Raw genomic sequence first — 10516 nt, 5'->3', positions numbered from 1 at the left:
TTGATTTCCAGACCACCCCTTGGGTGGGGTTCTAGGGGTGGTTGCGGTTTGCAACTGAAAATTTACTTTGGGGCTATTTTTGGTTGTATTTTGGGCACGTATGTGTGCTTACTTCAGGAGCAGCACTCTGGAATTCTTTTTTTTTTAATGTTCTTTCTGGGTCATGTGAGATGCCGAATATTGATCTGGGTCAGCATGGGAAGCGGCCCTCCCAGCTTACTATCTCTGACTCCACATTGTTATTTTTTTCTAACGTAGAATTTCTGTATCCTAAAATCAACTTGAAAATTGCACCCTGACTCTTCCTCTCTCCCTGATCAGGCAAAACTTGGCTATTACACTGAGTTACTGAGAGTTGTGTTCAAATAATGTCTGGACATGCGCTGCGTGCCTTTGGTGGCTATGATTGGTCTACCCACCCTGGCCGGTGAAGGGTGACAGAGGATCGAAGAAGGGGCCAGGCTGTTGGTGATCTGCTGGATACTAACCCAAGTCTTTTAGGCTTCATCTCTGAATTGCCCCTTTTCCTCCTCCCAGAAAAACTTATCATGTCCTTGCTAACATCCCTAATTTCGTTAAAGTTTATCTTTAACATGTCCTTTGTATTTTTCCTCGTGTTGTCTCAGTTTCCCAGGTCAGTCTTGATTACTTATAAACCATAACTTTCTGGTAATTCTCAACTTTGTATTTGTACTGCTTTGTAGTTGAAGTGGCTGTGTATTTGTACCTGCTTTCCTGTTTCCCCTATAGCTTTTTTATGTTTTAAATCTACAGCACTGTTCTTTGGTTAAACACAGAAAGACCATCAATGCTTATACTCCTAATATTTGGGAGTTGATGGACTCAAGTATATCTACTCCTGGGCATAATTGCTTGGTCATAGTTACTTGACTCAGGCTTCAGTTGCTGTAGTTCCTACCACACCAAAAGGGAGGTTCTGCCATGGGACTTGGATGGACCTGGGGCAAGTGGAAAAACTACCCCGGCTTCGAAATGGAACATTCTAGAATGCACGTATGCAGGGTCTTGATGCAAACTGTGACAGTGTTAGAGACAGGACCCCCATGGGGAAGGACAAGCTGAACTGGCCTGAAGACTTAATCTGGGATTTACAGTAAAAGCCTTGCTTGCTCTCAGAGCCCATAGAAGTAAGTGTTAAAAGCCTTATTTGCTCTGGGGGCTGGAGAGGAAGCACAGCGGGTAGGGTGTTTGCCTTGCACGCGGCCAACCTGGGTTCAATTCCCAGCAACCCATATGGTCCCCTGAGAAACGCCAGGAGTAACTCTTGAGTGCAGAGTCAGGAGTAACCCCTTGTATCACCGGTTGTAACCCAAAAAAGCAAAAAAATGTTAAAAAAAAAGCCTCGTTTGCTGTCAAAACCCAGAGAACTAAGTGTTGGGATCTTTGTCTCTTACTGTGTTTATCCAAACAACTACAAGTGTTGATAACTTATGCAATTAGAGGGAAAGATAAAAGCAACGTAGATGTCCCTGGGGGACAGAGTGTCTCCTTGGGTAGATCTCCCCATGAGAATTTCCTCGCCATATGTTTATCTGCGTAAATGATCAGTCATTCCTATGTTATGGTGCTTATCTGTCCCTTTTCAATGCCAGGGTAGCTCACAGCTCTCCTGGGTCCATCCAGTCTCTTGCTTTTGAGGTGCTAAGAACAAAGGGCAGCTGAGGCTTAAGTCTCATAAGCATGACAATGCCCAGGAGTATATAGTATCTGCAGTCAATTAACTCTGAAGTTACAAAAGCATAGTATTGCCTTCCTTTGTCTATACAAAGCTGAGGGCTGGGGGCATGGCCATCCCAATCCTCCCAGCACAATCTTCCCTACCTGGGACTGCACTCATCCTTCTCCAGGATCAAAAAAAGATATTTGTCTAAAGTAAACTGCAGAGGATATAAAGGAAATAGAAAGTCAACATTTCACTTCCAAATACAAAATCCAGAGATCTCTGAAGAATCTGACTTTACAATTCACAGGTTGTGGTTATGGGAAATGGGTGATTAATCATAGTGGAAGCAGAGCACAGGGAAGTTAAAGATGAATACTATGGAAATGGAAGAGATTGGGATGGGTATTACTCAGTAAGCCTAAGCTCCTTGTAGCAGAGGAGAAATGATGATCCAATGTTAAACCTAAATTGTTTAGAACTAGAATCCAACCAGGGTAAAGGGTTTTGTTTTTTTTAAGCAAGAAAGTTTTGGTTTTCGAGGAGTAAGGACATTTGCTCAGGAATCCCACTGGTTGTGCTAGGAGTACAGTTACTTAAGGCCGGAGCCATAGTACAGTGGGTAAGGACTTAACCATCCAAGCAATCGACCCAGGTTCTATCCCCTGCATCCCATATGGTCTGTACCAGAGTGATTTCTGCGTGTAGAGCTAGGAGTAAGCCCTGAATCTGCCGGTTGTGGCCCCGAAACAAAAATCACACAAAATCACATATATACACATATATGCACAAACAATGGTGAAAGAACAATAGGGATTCAGGAGAAACTGTGAGTTTCTGTAGCAGGGATAGATGAAAAATAGGGGATTATTTTTTCTTTTTTGGATCACACCTGGCGATGCACAGGGATTCCTCCTGGCTTTGCACTCGGGAATTACTCCTGGCAATGCTCAGGGGACCATATGGGATGCTGGGAATCGAACCCGGGTTGGCCGCGTGCAAGGCAAACGCCCTACCCGCTGTGCTGTCTCTCTAGCCCCAAGAATAGGGGATTTTTAAGGACCAGAAATTTGACTCTAAATGTTTCACTCTAGAATTTCTCTTTGTATATCATTTCCCCCCCCCCTTCGGTAGAATTTGTCTTTTTTTCTTGTTATATTTTTCACCACACCCTACAGTGCTCAGTGTTTACTCTTGTCTCTGAGCTCAGGGATCATTTGACAAGATTCAGGGTAACATTGTGTGTCTAGATATCATTGGTTCAATGTTTGGTGACAACTGCAGGATCAGGGGACTTCTCCTTATCCCCAGGCCCCCAGTGTGTGACCGACCAGTTCAGCATTTGCCTCTCCACTCCTTCATTTGAGTCCATCCCCCTTGCAGCACAGATTCACCTGGGTGGCAAAAAGGTTCCCATTGCCTAGACTCTGGCTCTTCAAGGAACCTTATGGAAATGGAAGTGATGTCTTAAGTGTGTCATGGTTCATTTTCCATCCCTGACACAGACACTGGGGCTTTTGCTCACTTGGCAAAGGACAAGTAAATTTGCACCCCATCCTGGAAGGGGGGCTGTGAAAGCATATTTTGTGGCAGGATTCGAGCAGCCTCCTGTGAGCACCCCACACCTTCCCATTTCCACACTGTGAGTGGAGGGTCTGAGCCAGATTGGGGGGCATTTTTGTGCTGGTTTTTCACTTGTTCCCTGACATCCAGGTGGATTCTGAGGTGCGGTGGAGGCTGTAGAGGAATGCAGAGCTTTGGAGGTGCAGTGGGGGCTGTATCAGGTTGCAGAGGTCGCAGTTGTGAGTGTGTGATCCTGGGGGGCCTCTTGGCCACGATCGTCTCCAGCTCCGGGATGGGGCAACAGTGGGTGAATGTGGGACTCAGCCAGGGGCTTGGCCGTCCCAACCCTCCCAGCAGTCCCATGTTTGAACCATCGGCCCTAAGCTCGCTTCTGTAGAATCTCCAGATTTGAGGGGCAGAGCTTCAGCCCCTCCACCTAATGGCAGGAGACCTGTTGCTTGTCATCTTCATTTTCTGCCGTGAGAGCCCGGGTCATGTGTGGGTTGGGGGAAGGGGACTTGCAGGTGGCTGAGTTTTGCCAAAAAAATTGTATTTGGGGGGCTATTTTTGGTTCTTTAGATTTTAGGGGGTAGAGAGGGCACACACGCGGAGATGCTCATGGTTTACTCGAGTCTCTAAGCTCAGATATTTTCCCTGGCACTACTGGGGGCCATATGGGATGCAGAGGATTGATCGGTTTATCTAGTCAAGCACCCAATTCACATTATTGCCTTCTAACCACAATACTGGTGTTTCTTTCTCCGGATCATGAATTTCAGCTCCCTCATATCAAGCTGCAAAGCACCCCTGACTCTTCATCTCTCTCTGAGCAGACAACACCTGGAGCCTCCTGCTGATACTCAGAACAACAGTGACAGTAGAAGATGGTGACACGGCTTCTGATAAACCGTCCCCAGGTAGGAGTAGAGGGATAGAATGACATGAGTACCCGGAGTGCCCAGGCTTCCTGGGCCTTCTGTTTTGAGTTTCTTTTGGACGGATTCCAAGATGAGACTTCCGATCGGATCGTCCCATTCTGCTGTTTGAAGCTGCTTTTGTGTATGTTTGTTTTGTTTTATTTGGCTTTGGGGCCAAACCAGTGGTGCATGAGGAGTACTCAAAGCTCAGTGCTCAATGCTCATTCCTGACAGGTCTAGGTGACCAATGGGATGCTGGAGGTCCAAAGGTTTCATCTTGGGTTTTCTGTTTTATTAGGGATGGCAGAGCAACGATTCTCACAATCATTCCTTGTGCTGCACTCTGGCATTGCCCCTGGCAGTGCTTGTGGGACCATATGGGATGTTGGGAATCACCAGTCCCACATGCTGTCCCCGGAACAGCTGTCCTGTTACGCCAACCTGCTGCTTCGGCTTCTTTTGCATTGTTTTTGTCATCAACTGTCCTCTTGACTCTGTGCTCTGGATTCACAAGTGACGGGCCTCAGAGCACCCTGGGGTGTGTTGGCCCCGTTTGCGCCCTGACAACTACAGTGACTTGGGCCCCCAGACTTGCTTTTCTCCTGTTTTGTCCTTCCTACTTTTGAGAGACTACCTGCTCGGTCATATAGTCTTACGTCCACATATTCTTGTGTGTTGATTTCTGGGCATGCGCCGATCCCAAGGAGAAAGAGACAAGGATCTCTGAGGCCAGTAGAGATGCTGGGGTAAAGAAACTTCTACATTCTTTGAGCGGGATTTGGGGCGGTCCTGAGCAGTGAGTTCCTACAGGCACACATGCCATGCACTGCTCTGAGTAATTGTCTATATGGACTTCACGTTCTCAATCCTAGTGGCCATGTGCTTTGGGGGTGCTGCGGTGAGCATGCAGTGGTTTTTGCTACACCCAGGGATAGTGTTTTGGATCGTACAAGTCTGTGTTCAGGTGATCCTCTCTACAGTGCTCACTAGACCAGTGGTGCTCGAATTGGCCCTGGGGTTACCAGGAAAGGCAGATACATCCAAGAACCTTCTGTATAACGTCCTCCCACTTTAGCAGATCCAGCTGCCTTATGTGATTTCTGGGGCCCGTCAGCCATGCGTGTGCATGGAGGCTGGTTCATTCGGAGGGGAGAGGCCCAGCGACAATATAGGACCCTGGGTCCTGGCATCAGAGTAGTGGGAATGAGGCTAAGATATACTCTGACTCCCACCCTCTCCGTGTGCTGACTCAGGATGTCGTGACCTTCAATGACGTGGCTGTGAACTTCACCCTGGAGGAATGGTCATGCCTGAAGGCCTCTCAGCGGAAGCTGTACAGGGACGTGATGCTGGAGACCTACCAGCATCTGCAGGCTGTCGGTGAGAGCAGTGTGGAGCCAACCATGTCTGAACAGACCTGCGAGGGCTTCCTGGGTGGCAGCTGTGTGTCCAACAGTAGCTCTGTGACGGGCTGGGATATTGGACAGCCATGCAGTAGCTCTTCCCTCCCTCGTGTTTTTTTGGGGTTCACCTGTGGATACTCAGGGCTTACTGTCAGCTTTGTCCTCAGGAATTACTCGTGTGGGGTAGCCGGAACCTATGGAGTGATTCAGATCAATCCATTTCGACTGTGTCCATGGGAAGATCCCTATCCCATTTATCGCTCAGGTCCTTTTAAATAGATCCATCCATTGGTGAATCAATTTACTTTGTATACTACATGAACTTTTGTATGTTTAATTGGTTTTGCTGTTGCCTTTGTTTGGGGGCACAGTCCACAGTTCTCCTGGCTCTGTGCTAAGGGATGACTGCTAAGACTGCTCAGGGGCCATGAGGTACCGTGGACTGAAACCTCTTGGTAATTTAAAATGTTGGTGCCTCACCCCCAGTACTTTTGCACCAGTCACACAACTGTTTTTGCATTTAATTTTTTCCTTAGGGATTAGGAATTATTCCTGCCTGTGTATTCAGGATTCATACCTGGCCTTGCTCCAAGACCATATGGGCTGCCAGGGATCAAACCCACATGTGTGTGTATCGGTTCTGTCCTATGTGCTGTACTATCTCTCTCCCACCACAGGGGATTTGATATCTCGTCTCTCAACTCATTAGACGCTGCCCTATTTCAGTGCTTTGATTTACTTCTAATGGTTCTTGTGAGACTTCAGCAGGACTTAGGGTTTGCTCCTGGATTATGCACTCAGGGATCTCTCCTGGCTGGCATGAGGGACCCTATGAGATAATGGGTATCATACCTGGTCCGTGAGAAACTCCTGCTCTACTCTCTTTCTGGATACAGTTTTTAGCTTTAAAAAATAAGGGTCTCTTGCCACCCTTAGCCATTTCCAGATTTATTATGCACTTAGTTTTACTGAATTCCTTGATTAGTTCATGAGGGGCTCAGGAAACTCCATGTGCTGCTGGGCCTAGAAAGACAATACAGGGAGGAAAGAGATTTTCTTGCAAGCGGCGCACGTGGGTTAAATCCCCGGCATCCCATGTCATTCCCGAACACCAGCAGCAGTGATTTTTGAATACAGAGTCAGGAGTCACCCCTGAGCATTGCCAGGTGAGACCCCAAACAAAACAAAAACCAACAACATATTGTGCTGAGCAACCCCCTGTCCGCCATACACAAGGCCAGGTCTAGAGTATTTGTGATATTTTCTTGGGTCTTAACTCTTGAATAACTAGAAATATGTGGCATTTTGGAAATGGACATTCTGTTCATGTCTTTCATATATTTGCCAAGTTATATCAGGAAAACATGGGGATTTACCTTTCACCTTTTCCCTGTCACTTATCCATGCCTCTGTCTCTGTCGGGGTAGGGCACTCTGGGATGAAGCCTGCGGTGATCTCCTGGCTGGAAGGAGGAGCCCTGAGGTCGGGGAGGAGAGGCATGTGTGCAGGTGAGTGTCTGAGGACCCTTCCTGGCTCAGGCCCTGTGCAGTGTATGGGTGTCCTGAGCATGTATGAAACACGCCTCTGAGATCGGGGCCTTGGTCTCCTGAATCCTTGGTTCTGTCCCGCATACACACTCCTCTTCATTCCCCTGGAATGTCAGTCACAGAATGATCCTGTAATTTGCTTCCATGGCTTTCGAATAAGTAAGACCATAACAGAGCTAGTTTGGATCTGAACGATAGTACAGCAGGGAATGCCTTGCAGTGCCTGAAGGTGATCTGTTCAATAATGTGTTCAATAACCTGGTTCTCCGAACATTACCAGGTCTGCTCAAAAACAAAAACAATACCTAGTGAAGAATTGCCAAGATCCTCACAGTTTTCCACTATCCGAATCTTTTCTTTAGTGTGGGACTCTTTGGAATTTGAGAACCACAGAGATGTACTCTTAACTACATGACATCATTTTGCTACATTTTTTGACAAGTGCTTGAATTGCATGTTTTGTTCAGTTTCAGAACTGAAACCGCGGCTTCAGGATTTGGCATTACAGCACTTTGATTTGGGAATGGGGTCCGCAAGTACGAGTGAGTTGGTAAGATTCGCTAATTCAGAATAAATATTATTATGCCAGCAGGAGTGGACCAAGTATGTGATTGTTAAGGTGGAAGGCTGGGAATTGCAGGGAGGACTTCCAAAGCCTGATGCTTGGCGTAGAGGACCCTTAGCTTCACTAGGTGCTGAAATCAACCATGTTTAAAAATACTGTGAGTTTTGATTTGCTTGACAGTGGTTGTTGTTTAGAAATCTGCGCCCTAGAGATGGTGCAGTGAGAAATATAATTGCTTTGCACATGGACGGATGTTCCTTACCCAGCACACCTTATAGACAGCATAGACCGACAAAACTGATCCTGGACACTGCATGGTGTGCCCCTCCACTCACCCAACCCCCAATAAATAGAAACTACAAAACAAAGGAAAAAAACTTCATTGATCCTGAAAGCCATCACTTGTGGTGAGAGCTTTGCAATGGCCACGTGGTCTGTCTCAGCTGTGGGATGATGCAGCGTTGTCTTCACCCCTGCATCACAGGTTCCACACTGAGCTTTAACCAAACCCACATGTGGATGTATTTCATTTTCTCTTGAAATGGATGCATCCGTTTTCTATAGAAGGAATTGTTTCCAGTTGTATTCCTTCATTAATTTAAAGGGGAGGAAGTCACAGAATTTACTGACTCTATATACATCAATTTTGTGCGTCCAACTTACAGTAACATGAAGTTATTCAATAGTAAGACAATTCATATGTCAGTAATAGCATTTGTGCGGTGCATATGTGTGAAACCACATCTGAAGGGCTCAGATTTTTGACAGGAAGACTCAGTGAATTAGTCAATAATTAGAATCCTCTGTTGTTCTACAGGAAAGCTGCCACCCGGAGTGGAATGTCTCTGATCCTGCACTGTATGATAATGTCTCGAGAGAGCAGTCCTGCCCTCAGCCCCATGAGGACCCCGAGACAGGCGGGATGTCTTCTGAGGGTGATCAGAATGGCGAGAGCTACCTCATTCTGAAGAAGCCCTCTCCTGGAAAAAGTTCCTTGGAGTGTGTTATTCTCAGTTCACAGACACAAAATTCCCCAGTGGGGCACTTGCTATGGAAAGGAGAACTGTTTATAGTGAGTCCCTCACAGCAACATACCGTCAACCACAGTTACCGTGAGCAGAACCTATCTACATATAAGGAATGTGGGGGAGCCTCCCCATGTTTTCAGCACTGTGGTGTTCCCTTAGAAAACCACAGTGGACAGAATCCCCAGAAAAGTCAGCCCGGAGAACAAAGAGTGAGTCAAGGGTTATTCCATCATGACCATATGAATATAAATTCAGGAGTGAAACCTTTTTCATGTGAAGCATGTAGGAAGGCCTTCGATGAATCATCACATCTTATTATGCATAGGAGAATTCATACAGGAGAAAAAACTCATGAATGTCAGACATGTGGGAAGGCCTTTATTCAGACCTCTAGTCTTAACAGACCTATGAAAACTCATAGTGGAGAGAAGCCTTATATATGGCAGGTGTGTGGCAAGGCCTTTACTCAGTCGTCAAGCCTCAATAAACATGCATTTATTCACACTGGAGAGAAACCGTATATATGTAAGGAATGTGGAAAGGCCTTTGATAGACCCTCAAGACTTACTATACATAGAAGAATTCACACTGGAGAGAAACCGTATATATGTACGGAATGTGGAAAGGCCTTTGCTAGAGCCTCAAGACTTACTATACATAGGAGAATTCACACTGGAGAGAAACCGTATATATGTAAGGAATGTGGGAAGGCCTTTACTGAATCCTCAAGCCGTAGTATACATAGGAGAATTCACACTGGAGAGAAACCATATATATGTAAGGAATGTGGAAAGGCCTTTGCTGTAGCCTCACGACTTAGAGTACATAGGAAAATTCACACTGGGGTGAAACTGTATATATGTAAGGAATGTGGAAATACCTTTGCTGACGCCTCAAGACTTAGTGTACATAGTAGAATTCACACTGGAGTAAAACCGTATATATGTAAGGAATGTGGAAAGGCCTTTACTTTGGCCTCAAGACTTAGTGAACATCGGAAAATTCACACTGGAGAGAGACCCTATGTATGTAAGGAATGCGGAAAGGCCTTTACTTTGGCCTCAAGTCTTAGTGCACATAGGAGAATTCACACTGGAGAGAAACCGTATATATGTAAGGAATGTGGAAAGTCCTTTGCTGGAGCCTCAAACCTTAGGGTACAAAGGAGAATTCACACTGGAGACAAACCATATATATGTAAGGAATGCGGAAAGGCCTTTACTTCATCCCCACGATTGACTGCACATAGGAGAATTCACACTGGAGAGAAACCGTATATATGTAAGGAATGTCGGAAGGCCTTTGCTGAAGCCTCAACACTTCGTGTACATAGGAGAATTCACACTGGAGAGAAACCATATATATGTAAGCAATGTGGAAAGGCCTTTATTGGAGCCTCAAGACTTAGTTCACATATGAAAATTCATCTCAGAGTGAAACCTCATCAGTGTCAGACATGTGGGAAGTCATTCACACGGTTCTATTCTCTTACTCTACACATGAGAATTCATAATGGAGAGAAACCTTAGATATGTGTGAAGTGCGGGAAGGCCTTTACTTCATTCTCACAATTGACTGTACATAGGAGAATTCACAGTGGAGAGAAACCGTATATTTGTATGGAATGTGGGAAGTCTTTTGCTGAAGCCTGCTGATTTTCACCCGGGCTGCACCTATGCCAGTATTCTTGTGCTTGGATTTGCTTGTGTGTTAACTTGTAAATAATGGGTCGTGGTGATGAAAATAAGGAGGAAGGTGACTGAATAAACAGGTACAGAAACACCTTCCTGCTAAGAGCTGTCATGTCTCACT

At 45.9% G+C, this 10516-nt stretch overlaps 1 protein-coding gene across 1 annotated transcript; it reads left to right on the top strand.

Annotated features, from left to right (window-relative positions):
• Positions 1 to 5438: 5438 nt before the first annotated feature.
• On the top strand, positions 5439 to 10122 carry LOC130022041 (zinc finger protein 678-like; the record flags this gene model as incomplete). Its single annotated transcript, XM_056112757.1, has 2 exons — positions 5439 to 5537; positions 9136 to 10122. Coding segments are annotated over 2 exons (1086 nt in total), but the record flags the coding sequence as incomplete, so codon positions are not given.
• Between the last annotated feature and the right edge of the window lie 394 nt (positions 10123 to 10516).

This window comes from Sorex fumeus, unplaced genomic scaffold, assembly GCF_029834395.1.
Source record: "Sorex fumeus unplaced genomic scaffold, SorFum_2.1 ptg000019l, whole genome shotgun sequence".
Taxonomy (NCBI): Eukaryota; Metazoa; Chordata; class Mammalia; order Eulipotyphla; family Soricidae; genus Sorex; species Sorex fumeus.
This window is presented reverse-complemented; position numbering and strand designations above follow the sequence as displayed.